The 16,224-nt window shown below is 41.1% G+C and overlaps 1 protein-coding gene across 3 annotated transcripts in view; it reads left to right on the forward strand.

Moving 5' to 3' along the window:
- KCNIP1 (potassium voltage-gated channel interacting protein 1) overlaps window positions 1–16,224 on the forward strand; it is a 155,513-nt gene that overhangs the window by 112,378 nt on the left and 26,911 nt on the right. For 2 of the 3 annotated variants that reach the window (XM_033511435.1, XM_015615615.1), the window contains exon 1: window positions 8,934–9,123. The exons of the other annotated variant lie outside the window; for it this stretch is intronic. In XM_033511435.1, the coding sequence (XP_033367326.1) occupies window positions 9,015–9,123 (109 nt within the window). In that variant the 5' untranslated portion in view covers window positions 8,934–9,014. Of the gene's footprint in view, window positions 1–8,933; window positions 9,124–16,224 lie in introns of those variants that run through there. 3 annotated transcript variants of the gene reach the window in all.

A 16,224-nucleotide genomic window follows, 5' to 3' on the forward strand; every position in this document is an offset into this window, starting at 1 on the left:
AATTTGGCCTCATTACTGGATTTTGGGTTTTTTCTTTGCCTGAAAGGGCTCTGAACAGAAAAAGTACTGACAAGTGAAATACCCTGTCATTTCATCTAAGTGTATTGCCCTCCAGGCCTGAGCAAGGATGTATTCGAGCAGCAGCAAAGCATGCACTGATGCATTCATGATGTGTAGTTTAATAATGGCCATTAAGCTTTGCACTTTTTTCATGAGAATGTAACCTGCAATTAATTAATAAGCTGCAGTTTAATTCAATTGCAGGAAGGACAGGAAAGTTGTGTCCTCTGTCATATTCTTTTCCATTAGTTAAGTTGTGTTTCAATCAGCAAATTGACAGGAATATTTAAGTAGAGACAAAGGTTTATTAAAATTTCCAGGTAATAGTATGGACTATTGTGAAAATATCTAGTTAATTGGGATGGACATATTTGGCCAAGTTTTCCTTAAAAATGCTCTTTGGTTAGTCTGTTGCAGTGTCCTGGAGAACAATGATCTTCCTGTACTGGAACTGATCAAAATTTAGATTGACAGGGAACTGGTCCAGCCCAATTCACAATGGGATTTAGCCTTTCATCTCTGTACTTTGCATGCTGTGTATTTGATTTTTATCAAGAAATGCCACAGTACAGCTGATATGTGGTTGTTTACATATGGACACCCAAGGGAAACTACTTGGCTCGCTGTGCCAGTGTCAGACATGTGCTGCTGTAGAGCAGCTGTTCCTGGAGAGCTCTGGGGTAGGAGTCTCTGGAACTGCTGCTGCTCTGCAGATATTGGCAGAAGTACTCCAGTCCTGTGCTCTAGTGCTTCTAAGATGTACTGAACTCTGTCCTTGATTCTGGAACCTGGTTTTATCCCATTCAGCACTGGGATTAGCCTAAGAGGTGTACGAGTCCTTCAGAGGATGAGTGCCTCTGCAGTAAGATCCAAAATTTTTCATGCAGATGAATGTTTATCTTATCAATGAGCTGGCTTTCAAGTGTCTTACATTTTTGGGGGAAAAAAAGTTAGGCTTTGAGTTTTGCATGTTGAAGGCCTTTGAAGAAATTTGCCTTACACACCCAGCTTTATTTCTGATACCATCTTAGCCATGGAAATGAACTGTGATTCAAGAGGACTGTGGAATACTGGGGGAGTATTCTGCCTGCTCAAGTGTGCATGATACATGCTAGGTCATGGAATATTTTTAGATACACACAAGGGAAGATACGTGAAGGAGATTTATTAGGCTGCTGCTTAGCCTTAACATCCTAAGAGTAATTTCTGTCATGTGCTCTTCATGTGCTTTGTTTCCATAAAAGTCAGTTTAAATGTGTCTTGTCAAGAAGCAGAATTTCAGTAGTGGTGGCAGTAGAGGAGCAGATAAAATGTAATTCATAAATCAGGGCCAGTCTGGTTAACTCTGAGAGCTGACACCTCTGCTGAGTGCAGGTTACACGGAACTGCTGCCATAACCTTACAGTGGGAGCACTGCTGGCAAAAGTAAAGCCAACCCCCTTACCAGACAGCCTCTAAAAGTTCTTCTACTCTTTGTGCTTAGAACTATAGCATAAACTGGCTTTTCAGGTTTTGCTGCCTGTTTCACAAACTACTTTAGAAAGTTTGACTTCAGACATTGGCTTTATAAATTGACCTTTTTGTTTGCTAAGAGTTTTGCATCTTGGTACAGATTTCAAAAATTTTTGAGATGGTGTAATTTGAGACTATGATATATCTAAAATAGTATGGTACTACTTCATAATTCACTGTGATGTATCTAAAATATGCTTAGTTTTATACAGTTTCATAATTCTTGCATGAATTTATTACTCTGATCTCCTAGTAGTTGTGGCACTATCTAGTATAATTATGTGAATATAGAAGTAGTTTAAATCTTTTGAGGAATGCAAATTACAGATGATAAAATAAAAACCTAAGTGCAACCAATACATAGATGGTAAAATGAATATGAAATGCCAGCAAAGAGTCAACAGGAATATTTAAAGATAATTCCTCATACAACAGTTCAGTAAGTGAAAGAAATACAGGCTTGTTTAGAATATTGCATGCATGTGTTCGTTGCTTGAGGTCACTTACAAATATGAACTCTAGAACAGCATGAAAAATGGTGAGAAACATAGTTAAATGTAACACACAAAGAAATAGTTGTCTTCAAGTAGAGTGTTTTTCAGCGCTTAGGCCTGTTGTTACTAAGGAAAATGTATGAGATGACCTCTACTGGGCAGTATATTTTATATTCTTATGCAAAAATGAGGGCATAATTTAATATGCCACTAGAGTATGAGTTAAAAATGCACTAAGCAGAGTGATTCTTCAGTTTGCCTCTTAAAGATAAATGGATAAATAAATATCTTGACTGGAGACCACCAGAGCTGTGATGAGTCCTCTGCTGCTGGAGTTGACAGCAGAGGCGTTGAGCTTTAAGCCTCTTAACTGCTTCCAGAACCTGACAGTGATTGCCAGTGCAAGGGGAAGTCACATTTCCTCATGTTTGTGGTAGAAATCCAGTCAGCAAGAAACTGCCACTGCAAAACACATCTGGCTCCTGGTTATTTGTGGGGTTTGGCAGCTTCCTTTGGCTGCTCATTACTCATCACTGATGTGTATTTGCTGGTGAGGTGCTCACCCTCGAGTACTGCTTCTTGGGGAAATGCTCAGCTGGCGGTGGGGCTCAGCACAGGTTGGCAGCATGGACTCATACAGTGGCATTTTCTCTTTTTGGGGAATGAGCTTCCAGAATAACTGAAACATCAGGTTTTCTATTTTTGAGTAGTTTCATGTTGTACATAGTCCCATCCCAGTCCCTCACAGATCTGCTCTTCCCATTGCACACCCTTATGCATTGTTCCTTCTTTCAGCCTTGAAATACCCTCTTTTCCTGTTTCTTCTTTTAACTTTTCACCTTCTTTGCCCTACTTTTCTTTTCCTCGCAGCATGTGTCCTCCTCAACTTTCATTGCCTGTTTCAAAGTAGAACCATGAGAAACATCCTGCAGCCTTTTCCTGTCTCCTCTCTTAGTGTGGCTCAGGTCATGAAGTGGTTGCTAGAGTCCATCCAGCCTCAGCAACAGCATGAAAGGACAGCAGGTTCAGTGCTGGAGAACTTCCTTGTGTCCATCCTGAGGGCAGCCACTGCATTTCTGCAAGTCTGATGTGTGATCTCGGAGGAGGCTGCTGGGTTTGCTGCTGTGGTTTGTGTACCTGGGCTGGTTTACAAATAAAAATCCAGAGAAACAGGTGAAAATCAGAAGGGAAAGTGAAATAGAGCTTGTCAAGGATATTTAACAGTTTGGAGAGGTTCTTATAACTCTTTTTAAATTTAATATTTTAATAATTTAATTATATATTGCCTCCATTGATGTTTCAGACTGTGCATGTGAACTGCAGTTCAATTCAGGTTAGTCCTTCAAGGTTCCCTGGTTTCTTTATTAGTTGCTGGTCTTCTCATGACTTGGGTGTGCATTGCTAACACTCGCCTTTTGTCATGAGCTCCAAGTTAAAGCCGAATCCTCACTTTGAAGTGGGATGTGCTTGTCTGCACTGCCAACTCTTCTGGGAAAAGCCAGGAATGATGGATTGGATTTCTGGAACCTTTCAGAGCTACTTCTGTGTGTTGTGAAGTTGATGATGTGAATTGTGCCAAGAGGCTCACAGAAGGCTGGGAGTCACTGGCTTGAGACAATCCACTGAAAGGGGGGTTCCTCCTGCTTCTCCTCATGGTTCAGTGGGTCCTTTGCCCCCACAACTGCCTACCATTGTCAGCAAGCAGGGAGGTTCTGTTAGCACAAGGAGAGATCTTCACATGAGCTGAACTAAGGGGGGAATGTTGAAGGAATTAAAGCTGGTTTTATGACAGAAAAATTGATACTGTGTCAAGACAAGTGTTCATCTGCCAATTATTTCCCTGTGCTCACACAGAAAGGAAATGGCAGCTGAAGAACTGAGATCTTTATTCCCAGCTCCCTGGGTAGCTGGGAAATAGAAAAGCATCCAAATTTCTGTGTTTTCCAGACTAAGTAAGGAGATATTTGTGGTTCATCTCTCCTTATACTGAATGTACCTCTACTGACAAAAATAATAAGTAGTAATTAGCCAGGATTTAAAAAAAAATTATCCTAGCTGGTGAATAACTGCTGGGAAATACCAGTGTGATATGAAATCAAATTAATTTGCAGGCAGAGGGATCAGGTTGGAATTGTAGTGGTGCAAATGGGCAGGGACCTGAGCTCACTGGCACTGAATGGCTGTTGGTTCAGCTGGAGGTTGTTTGGACTTGCTTTAAATCATCAATTACTTAAACATCAAACTTCTGAATTTGCTCACAGCTTTTTTTTTTAAAAAAAAAAAAAAAATTTAGTCAGTAGTTATCAATGATAAGTGGTTTTCCCAGCACAATCTGCAGATGACACAAATTCCTTGGGGCTAGTGAGATCCAGAGAAATTTGAGAAATACGGATGGGGCTTAATTACCGGTCGTGAACAGGATAGAGAAATGACTGGTCACCAAGGCAAGCTGATAAAAATCCTTCAATTTAAGCAGTAAATATCATTGCTTGGAACTAGGTAAGTTACAGTCAGTCATGAAAGGCCTAATTTTAATTTTGGTTTGAATTACTTTAAATCAACATAGCAACGATACCTGCTAACTTTATGTACACACAAAAGAACTCATTGGATAAATGGGTAGGGAATAGGAAGTTCATACTCTAGATGCTGCCATGTTGTGACCAATCTCATTATGCCACTTCTAAAACAAAACAGAAGTGGGAGGGCTTCAGATGTCTGCAATGGAAGTAGATTTATGGACAGCACCAGTAGGAGAAGATTGTTCCGGACTGCTGAGTGTCAGAAGATTGTTAAACAGAACTGTTCTGGGGATATATGAAATAATGTACTCTACAAGAAGAATCATTCAGGTGTTCCTATTTATTCTTTATCATAACACAACAGCAAAGGAATAGTTCATCAAAATGACAAAAGTCTAATATTTAAAGTTTTAAACCAGGCAAATCACTGAGTATCACCAGGGTTTTCTTAAAGGTATGGGTATTGAGAATATATCATGCTGCATTTTTATTATGCAAAATGAGGAGACAAATCCTCCTCTTCAAAAGTGTCTGTTCAAAATGGCTTGGTCATTGGAGAAGCTTCTGCTGAGAGGAATATTATTCTCCATTTTGCTGTGATTTTTTTTTTTGTGTGATGCATTATTTCCCCCCAACCACTTTTAAGAGCTGATTATAGATTACAGAAATAATTTATATGACTCATCATAGCAATTCTTTTATTACCAGAAAATTATTTTCATTGCATTTTACTTTGATTGATCTTTATGAAGTTGCCACTTACATTCTCAGAGGGCACATGCTATGCGTATTTTTTTTTTTGCAGCTAATTGAGGCATTCAACTCCTTTTGCTGCATGTGAGAGATGTGTACAGTATATGCTAGCAGGAACATCTATCTCTATTATCAGAACATCTGGTATTTTAACATTAGGCATTTTACATCCCCATTCTTTAAGATATAGTAAAAACAAAGCTTGCTGCTTTATTGGTGAGCTTAACCTTGTCTGTCTGTAACTAGAGAAATGTTCTTCCAGCTGCTGTTCTGCAAAATCTGTTGATTAGTGTCTACAGTAGAAAACCAGGTAGCTAATTTGTGCAGTTTATTCCATGTGTAAAATCTTAGTAAATCATAAAATCGTAGTCCCTTGAGCTGCCTACCCTCTCTGAGGATGACAGCATATATTTTGCAGCCGATTAGAAATGTTTGGGAGGCATCAATCCAAAAGCTGATTACGCGGCACAGTTTATAGATTGTAGAGTCCTGTAGAAATAATAATTTAAAAAAACCCCACACTATTTATTTTGCATTGGTTTGGGTTTTTCCTCATTGCTTCAGAAGCGACTCAAATAAAATACCTTATAATACCTTGATTAATTTTTCTGCCTCCTTTTAAGAGTTGGTGATCCTCTATTTCTGTGCAGATTTCTGCTGGAGAACTAAGCTGGATAGCTTTCCTTTGGTTTAAATCACAAAACCAGTCTCATTAGCTCAGTGCTACAGAAAAGAATGTGTGTGGCTGTAGGGAATGGGCCCAGCTGTTGAGAAAAGCTCTATCCCTTACTGAAATATGTTCTTATTATGGGGGAAGCACATGAGTCCATAGGATTTGCCTCCCATGATGCATCTGCATTCAGCTCTTCAGTCAGTCAGTCACTTGTCATTATTTGAATGTTTAAGGAACAGCAGAAAGCTGACTTGTGTTAATCATAAACCATAACAGTAGGTCAGTATGTGGCTTCCAGGATGAATGATTGGATGGATGGAGGCACCTGGTGACCTGCATGTCAGGCTACTTTACAGCATTTTCCATAAAAAGTTAGTACAGCATGACCCAGACACGTGTTCAGCATAAGGAATCCCTGTTCTTGGGGCAGAAATGAGCATGTGAACAATGAACTAAGTAACAATTTTGAGTAGTTTTGGGAAGTGGGAGAGAAAAGGCAGCATCCAGGAGGAACTGCCAGCATCAGGGTAATCCCAAAGCAGCCTGAAGATCCTGAATGGGAAAATTCTCATTCAACATTCCCTCCAAGCTTATTTGAAAACTGACTCAACCTCAGAAAAATCATGATTTGGCCTTGACATATTGACAGCATTAGACATATTGTGAAATGAATTCTGAGTTTCTGGCATGCACAAATTCTTCAAGCAGTGAGCACCCAAGGGAACAAAATTGTGTGTTCTTTTGAAGCTGCTTGTATCAGACATACCTAAAGCATCAAACATGTTAGACTTGGCATAAATTGCAGTAACACACAATGGAACTCGCACTTTCCTGTGTCCTTCCCCCCCTTCTCTTGCTGTGGTGCTGCTGCAGGGCTTTAGAAGGGTTAGGATATTACAGTGGGAGAACCATAGAATTGCAAGAGACACCTTTGGGGAGCCAGGTGCTTTGAGTTTCATTACTCATTATAGCATCATTTTTTGTTTCCCTTTTTTTTAAGTGATAATTGGGTTCAGCAGGTTTGTGTATTGCTGGGAAGAGACTTTGTGACTAAATGTATCTGTAAGTAAGCAAAGTGCCTGGGAACAAGTGAGTGAAGTGGGCTCTGGTCCTGTGCGCTCTTTAGGACATCAGCTTAAGGAGTCTGAGAAAACAGTGCAAAGCCCACCAGACAACCAGTAGCAAATCTGACAAACATCCCTTCCATAGACAGGAAAGAACCTGGCTATTTTTGTGGTCATCATGTGGTGGGGGTATGATTGTTAATTTGGGGGGGTTGTGTAGTAGTAGTAATAGTTTGTTTTTTTAATGGAAACAAGACATGGTAAACCAAGTTTCCAAGAAAACCTTGGTAAACCAAGGAATTTCTATATGTTTTGAGGTCTGCTTATCTTTCAAATGCTTCTCTCTTCATCTGGGGGAGATTTGACAGTACAGTGATTTCAGATCCTTGATAGTTTTAATGCTGGATGTGTTAATCTGAGGGACATGAATTGTGAGTTGGCATCATAGCCAGCTGTACAGCCAGGACAATGAAAACCTAACGTGACAGATGCTACAGAGCACTAAAAAGTCCTTTGGTCTAAAGTATTCATCAGGGGAAGTGGCTTTGATATGATGCCACTGAGCTCTGGGAAGGTAGATGCCCACAGCAGAGAAGCCTCTTAACACATTTGCTGCCTGTTCTCCTTGGTCACCTGCATGCAGAAACAAGGCTCAGATTGAGTTAAACTGCTTATTGCTTGTTGACTTGATCTCTCAAGTGTGTGTGAGTACTCTGCACCTCCAACCTGGCCTCACTATCAGCATCTCTCAGGAATTCAAGTGCACTATTTAGTTACTGTGATACACAAAATCTTGTTGAGATTCTGCACCTGATGTTGGTGTTCACCAGCAGTTTAAGGCAGAGGCAGCACCAGGAGAGGCTGTGGACCAGCGTGGTGGGTGAAAGTCAGCTTGCCCTGCTCACTGGGGGCTGCAGGGAGAGGGAGCTACTGATTGCCTGGACTGGGATAAAGCGTGGGCAGGCAGCAGCCTTGGAGTCCTGTAAAATAAAAGGCATTGGTGAGCTCTGTTCTCCTGAACATCCTGCGTGGGAACACCAACATCTAATAGCACATTTGAAAAGCCCAGCTTTTACTGGTGTTGCAATATTGCATCTGCCATCCTGATAACACACTCACTCTGCCAAGTATTTTCTCAGCTCTGGTGATAATGGGGAAATACGTAATTGGCTTATGAGCAGCCCACAGTCTTGCCCAGTGCCAGCAGCCTGGTGAAACACTGAGATGAAACGGTGGAAACGCCTCTTCTGCCTCAGCTGCCTGCAAGGGGGGCTTGTTCAGCCCGCCTGGCCCACCCTTGTGTGACTGCACTGGAGATGCTGGGCTGCACTCCTGGCTGGCCAGCTGTACCCCAGGGCAGCTGCTAACAGACAGAATTACTCTGCAGCTCCTGGGCTGGGTGTAGGTGCACTCGTGGATGTGGGAGTGTGATTTTGTTCATCCCAGAATGTTGTGGGTCAGAGGAGGCATTCAGAAAAGGAAAGCCCTTTCCTCCCTTACAGTATCCCTTATTCTGTTATGCAGTAGAGGAGGCATTGACAAAAAGCATCTGCATTGGCAGAATTACTGAGAAAATCTCGAATGACACTGTCATCACACATATTTTTTTTAAAAAACTGTGTGAGATGTTGCTGATGTTAGCAGCACGGTGCTCAGTTGTTCTGGAGCAGAGCAGACTCCTGAGAGAATTACCCTGAGGTGAAAGAAAACAAAACCATAGGTTATGGTTCAATGCAGAAGTTGCTTGCATGTTCCAAAAAAAACAAACAAGTGAGAGGGGAGGGGGAGAGAGAGGGAGTGAGAGAGGGGGAGAGGGGAATGTGCTGTGCACTTAGCTGAGCAGCAGGAAGGAAAGCTTGAAACAGGATTTCTCAGCTTGTGATGCCTGGCAGTTGTTTGCAGGCACACCAGTGGTGTCTGTGTGGTGCCTTGCAGGATGTGGACTAAAGGCGAGTCAGAGGGACTCCAGACTTTAGGGATTGTGGTGGTGGTGTGCTCCTCTCTGAAACTTTTGCACTACCTCGGGCTAATTGACTTGTCGGATGGTAAGAGAACTCCAATTTAGCAGCTCCTGTTTGCTTGTGTTTAAATGCATGAGAGTGTAGGCAGCAGATGGCTGTGGGGGAAAGTGGTGTCTGTCCGTGCATGGATTCTCAGTGTAGGCTTCATATTTATTAAGAATCATACAGGCTGCAAAGAGGCAATTCTGTTTTGTGCTTTATTGAGGACTTTTGTTTTCTTTTGATATATTACCTTAACCAGAGAGAATCTGAAGAAACTGTTAGGGGTTTTGCCTTGTTTATTAATTTTTAAGTTTTCCTAATTATTTTTTATTACTCTTAATTCTTGCTCTCTGTTGAAAATAAATTAGTACCAAACTCGAAAAAGGAAAGGCCCTCTTGGGATAATGGAACCAGAACTGATAACTAGGTGTATGATTTCACGGGGCTACATCCTTGTGACATTTGCAGATTAAAGACACAATGAATTAAATGGAAACAAAACTTTGCTGTAATTGCTGTTCCAGACACTTCAGCAAAATAACCTAAGAAGAAATATTTCTGTTTTCACCAGCTGGAAGATTTGGTCTTTCTTCTACTTGTAGTGCATCAATAGAATGAACTCAAATGAATGTAATGAACTTTTTTTATCTTAAAGGTTTTCCCAGATTAGTAAAGCATATGGATTTTAAGAACTAATTGTGCTTTAGGGTTGGTTCATCTTTGCATAAAGGGATGTAGATATCACTGAATTTTTAAAGAAAATACTTCTTGATGATGCAAATGAAGTATTTTTTAAAACCAAGGGACCCCCAAGTCACTGTATTGTTGCTTCGATCACTGTGTCGAGTTTATCTAGAAATGGAAATAGTAAGAATAAAATACTAGCATAAACACCTATGTTACTTTATTCATATTTCTTCAAGATACGGGTTAGTACAGGCTCACAAAATATTCCAAAAAAATAAAGAAAATTTATATATTAAATCTGTTTTACTGCATCAAGAAAAGCAGATGGAATTTTAACCCTGCTACAGTAAAATCAAAGCTGTCACATAATCCTAGAAATCCTCCTGCAGAACTAGGAAAAAAATTAAAAATTGCTTAATTAAGAGTTACTTTTATTAAGAGATGTAAATTGGTATGTATTTGTTATTTCATGACTGATTTCCTTCTTACAAAATGAATATCGTGGGAGCTTTTAGTTTACTCCTAGAATGTCACTGGATTGCAATTACATAATTAGAATTAAATTAAGATCTCCAACAATGTCAACTAATTTCAAATAATGGCAGCAGAAATGCTCACCTTAACAATAAGCTGCCAAATCAGATGTTGTGGAGTTTGCATTGCTATTGCATTTACATTGCATTAACTGCAAGAATATTTTTATACCCCATTTGCAGACCTAATTACTAGAATTGCACTGTTGTTCCTGAAGCAATTACTTTTTCTAGAAGTCTCCTCAGAGTTTCCCAGCAAAGTCAAGTAAGTGACGAGTGAAAAAGGTGCCTGTGTGAAGGTGAAATGAGTAACAGTGAGTAAATAACCCACGTTGTGTTCATGGAACAGCACTGCTTGTGCTTGTTTGTGGTCAGTAGTCAGTGGCTGCTCCATCCATGCAGGTGCAGGAGAGGGTGACATTTACCTCTGTAAGGGACCACGGCTACTGGTACACCAAGCTCTGATTGCATGGACTGCCTGACAACGTATAGGAACACAGTATTATAAATCTGATCCAATTTGGGTAGTTTTTATTAGAATTATCTGTTTCTGGCTGCAAAATAGTTCACTTAGAAACTAAGATATATTTATTTGGTACTTATTATATGTGCTTGTGTTTTTCCCTTTTGACTCTGTTCCTGTGCTAAGAACTATTTATTTGTGAAATTAGAACATTAATATAATGTGGGTGGTTATTAATGTCATGCAATATAGATTTCAATAAGAAAGAGACCTTTAAAAGTGACACTAAGTTGTTTTCTTTGATGTGCTGGTGGCAGCAATGGAAAGGGCAAAGTGGATGCTTACATTGCAATGTAAGTATTTCTAATATCTTTATACCCACTAGAAATGATTGCTACTTTTACTTATAAAAACTTACCTAGACATTCCAGGTGTGTTCTCACAGCTGTGTGTAATAACACTAAAATAAGACACTGCAATTGGCTATGTTTCTTTTAGAATGGCTCTCTTCTGAAGATGGAACAGGCTTACTTAAACAGTGTTTTTTTTGCTCTGTTTAAATAAAAAACTACTACTAATAAAAAAACCCCCACACAGAGGAAAAACTGGCTGACAAAGAAGATTGTTCCTGTGTGTACTTCTGGGCAAGTCCTTGCTGTCTTTGCAGCCTCTTGATAAGATCAGTCATGTTTGTTCAGCTCCTGACCCAGGACCATGTGCAGATCTCCAACTTTGCTCTGTTGTCAAACTTGTAGCCCTTTGCATGTCTTTATTGAAATGCATCCATAGAAGTCTCCAGGCCTTTTCTCAATCCTTTCCGGCTGCCAGGTAAGTTTCCATCTGACTCACAGCCCTTTCATAGACCATTCTTTTCCCCAGTTTCCAGGAGGGAAGGATATGTGAGACAAGGCCAAAAAACATTACTGGGATGCAGATGTTATGCGTTCTCTGTTTCTTCTTTCTGCACAAGGATGCACTCTGACAAACATTCTCCAGCAGTTCTGGCCATTCAGTGACCCATGTTGACAGCATGCATCATTGACTGTTTCAATACTTCCCAAGAACTGAAAGGTGAAAAAAAATTACATAGTCATGTATCCTCCCTCTTCTTTAGCTGTTTCTCCCTTACAGGGGAAAATAGAAGGGCCCGTCTTTGGTCTCTCAGTTGGGTGGGAAACACAGCGATCACCAGTCCCGGGAAGCTAGGAATGAAAACAGGACGAGAATATCATGGGACACATTCCACACAGCCTCACGCTTAGGATTGTCTTACAGAGGTTCTGGTTGAGGAACTGTTCCCTTCTTGCCCTTCTCCTGTGTGGTGCAAAGCTCTTGGTGCAGTACCAGCTCCTCAAAGGCAGCACATGGCAGGGCAAGGAACAGCTGCCTCAGACCCCTTGCTTTGGGCTGATTACAGTGAGATACTAATGCTCTGTAAGGAATTTGGAAGTAGGGGATGTCATCTGACTGACTTCTTTGACAGTGCCCTCCCCCACACTCCCCCAGGTCATGTTCTTTAGTTGCTGGTATGGGAGTGATCATGACTGGAAGTATAGAAGTGCCCTCCTTGAAATTCTGGAACAGATGGCCAGGAGAAGAAAGGGATGTGTTTTTAGTGGGAATCGGCAGTGCTGAGGTGAAGATAAAAAGTGTACTAGTGTGTGAAGTAGAACTGCTTATTGTGCTTTATGCTCAGTGTTTGAAGAACTTGGGTGCTGAGCTGACTTAGAAGTTTGTTAATGGTTTGAAAAGTGCAAACCTTTGTAATAGTGATTCAGCAGCTAGATAATGATCTTGATTAGGTATTTTACTAAGCACAACTTCAAATGGGCCTTTCTTAAAAGAACATGGTAGATATGCAAAAAAAATAAACAGTATAGCACAATAAAACTTCTAACATATCCCACATCATATTTCATGATGCAACAGTACCTAAGTTTTGTACCAGCATACGTTTCTTCCCTTGCATCTTGCCTCTACCCCTTCAGACTCCCTACCTACATCCATCACTTTATCTGCTGGGCAGGTTGTTAGAAGCACTTAATATTCTGTAGACTGTTTAAAAATAAAATTAATGGAGCTGCATAAACCTTGATGGAAATCCTCAGTTTTATTTCAAGAATTCTTATTTGGCTTCAGTTTTTTCCAAGAAAAATGTACTGATGATAAGCTGGTCTAACATATTTATGAAGAGGAGGAGCTTATGCTTTACCCATTTTCTAGAGCTGTAAGAGAGACTGTTGACTAACTGCTGCCTCAAATCCACCTTTCAAGCTCGCAGGCTCCAGATGGCCGTGCATGTCAGAGGGGCAGCTCCCTGAGCCAGGATGTGCTGCTGGGTGCTGCCCTTGTCCATGGGGATCCACATCACATTCAGCTGCAGCTGGGGTAAAGGCATCCAGCAGCCAGAGGGAAGAAGGGTGCAAGCTTTGGGACCTGCACCGCTGCAAGGCAGGGGTTGGTTTTAAGGAAAAGCTAATGTGGTTCAAGAAAAATCCACACACAACGTTTTCTAAACTGAATGGTAGCATCACTGAAGCTGAGTTTGTCCTTGTACAGAGCTTGTAGCTGTCAGTTTTTCTTTGTTTATAACCATGAAAGTGTTGGTAGTGGAGGGTGGAGATTCCCTGATGCTCTTGAACCAGCTGTCAGGCTGCTTCATAGATGTTACAGTGTCTGTGATCGATTGTTACAGGCCAAACTGTACACCTGGAGAGTTTGGCTTCCTGTTCTCTCACTGTTTGTCTCTTCCCTTGCAAGACCTTCCTCTGTTGTACTTTGGAAAGGAAGAGCTGTTTGATGATGAGGGATTCAGGCAGAATTGTCCTTCAGTCCCATGCTGGTTACTTTACTTAGCAGACAGTGTTTTCAAAACAAAGTAATAAAAAAAAACAACCCAACCTCCTGGAGACTAAAACAGAATTCTGAAGTTTAATCTGAAAGAATTTTATTTTCACAGGAAGATTATTTATTTTTCTTTCCAGTAGTGGGAAATAGAGGAAATATCTAATAGAAAATGCACACAGTAAGGATAATACCTTACTAAAGGAATTGGCATCCCTGCGTGCCCTGCTGAGCCAGGCGAGAGCGATGCCCCTGTGGGCTGCCCCTGTGTGCTCTCCCTGGGTGCAGTCTGGAGTACACAAGTCCTGAACATCTCCCAAGTTCTGTGTTTTGTCTCTTCCGTTCTGCCACTGCATTACAAGTGTGTTTCTAGGTGTTGCTGGAATTATTTTCGGAAGCTGTGCAAGCTGGGCTCAACATGTAACCATGAGGTTGGGTGTGCTCAAAGAGCTGACCCCTCCTGTGTGTGGTGACCATCAAGTCTCAAAAATAGGAATATAATAATCCGGCACTGAGGAAGAAATCATCATCAGACATAACTGCTGTCTGTCAAGAGGTAAAATGTTAGCAAATGTAGAAAAGAAAAGTATTCCTTCCATTCATTCCTTCCTCTTAAATGTAGCCATGAGAGGAAAACTTGTCTTTTGTTTTCATGTGAGAATTTAGCAAAAAGAACAGAAAATATTTTATGATTTACCAAAAAAAAAATATTTCCTTTTCTTCTTTCTTCTCCCTACTTCTTTTTAGTATTTCTAAAATGATTCTATGAGGCTCTTTAAATGAGTTTTATTACAGTTAATTCCCCCTCTCCTCAGGCAAGCTGCAGTTTTATGTACTGGATTTTTATTATACCCAGAAGCTTTCTGCCTGCTAATAAATAATGGTGGTAAATTTTATATGAAATAAATGTGGTTTCTTATTGCAGCAGGAAGGAAAATAAGTGTGGAGGTTTTTTCCCCCCTTGCCATACATGTTTAAATTATAGAAGTTAAATAGTGTGAAAACACTATTCACTCTAAAGAGACATGGGCAGGTGAAAAAATAATGGGCAGGTTTTTTGGCTTGTATAATTTAAGATAACTTAGATCAACATTACACAAAAGGTGTTGGAAATCTTGCAGACAGACATGTTTTCACGTGAGTAATTTTTCATCTGGCCTGTGAGGAGCAGGCAGCTGTGGCTCCAGTTCCCGTTGCTGCAGTGAGCGCAGGTGGACAGCCCCAGAGCAGCGTGTCCAGCCAGGGCAGGAGATTCTCCTCTCCCTGCAGGGGGGGAGGGAAGGAGAAGTGTGTGACCTGAAGCTGACTGTGTGAAGTCTGGAAGAGCCTGTCAGGGTTTTGAAGCACCAACCCCAGCCAAGTGTCTGAGATGGCTTCACTCTGGTGAGATGTTAAAAATTGCTCATCTTTTTCACTGATTTCCCACAGTATCATGGACACACTATTATTAGTAAGTCTTAAAATGAGAGTTGTGCTCCAGCTTCCCCCATTGCTGCTGAACCCATTCTCACTGACGTGAAGCATCGCTCACCCAGATACAGACCTGCCTGTGCTTTCATGGTTGTCTCCTTGTTTTTGAAAACATGCAAGAACCACAAGAAGGCTATTTGAAAGTGCCAGGTTTTGAACTCTGGAATAATTTCACTTGGTTTAATAAATTTGAGGTTATAGGGGGAGAGATTTCTTTTGACTGAAGGAGGGGGTAAGGCTGCTTTTCCTGAAGAAATTCAGCCAGAGGTGCTTATAATTGGAAAGGGATCGCTATATAAATAGTCAATATAAATGGAATATAATTAACATTACTTTAAGCCCTCTTCTGCTATTCCACACATGGGAGCCTTGAATTGAGGATGCATAACCAAATGTATCTTAATTAAGTCCTAATTAATCTTAATGTATATTAATAAAGTCCTAATTTAACTGAATTCTTTCTCTCTTAAAAGGGGGTTTCACACAGTTGAAAGAGTGAAACATTTAATTTGTCCATTTTGTGTCCTACCCTTCCTGACAGCGGTTCTGTGGCAGTCCCTGGCTCCCTGCAGCAGCTGTGAGCCCGTGGGTGGCTGTGGCAGTGCCAGTGCTGGGCTCTGTCACTGCTCCTCGTGTGCCCGAGCGTGCTGGGGTTTCGGCACAAACGCTTGTGTAGTGAAGGTGAAGCTGCCAGACCTGGCCCTAGGGCTGGAGGGGTAGCAGTGCTCTGTGCCCACACCTCAGGGTGGGCAGGAGTGAGGGCTCCCAGGTGCCAGAGCAGGACTAGCAACTCACAGAGACTCCCTTTGTGTGTCTTTGCACGTACAGTGCTCTGGCTCTCCACTGTCCTATTATTCTGGGGTTAGGCCAAAACTTAACTAAATTTCATGTAGATGAATAAAAGAAGTATTGACATTGCAAGATGAAATCTGAAACATTCTGAAAGGGAAATTTTTCTTCTTTATTCTTCACACATATAATTTAAAATATTTCAAGCTAAGTATTCCTCCCTAAAAGAAATAGAACTGTGCACCTGGAGATTGGTCAGGTTTCCCAAGGCTGACTCTAGACCAGAAGTTCCCATCATAGATTGTGGGTCTTGGTTGCCTTTTCTCTTTGGTGGTCCCCACCCTGATGCCCGAGCCA

The sequence above is a fragment of the Parus major genome, unplaced genomic scaffold (assembly GCF_001522545.3).
Source record: "Parus major isolate Abel unplaced genomic scaffold, Parus_major1.1 Scaffold189, whole genome shotgun sequence".
NCBI lineage: Eukaryota > Metazoa > Chordata > Aves > Passeriformes > Paridae > Parus > Parus major.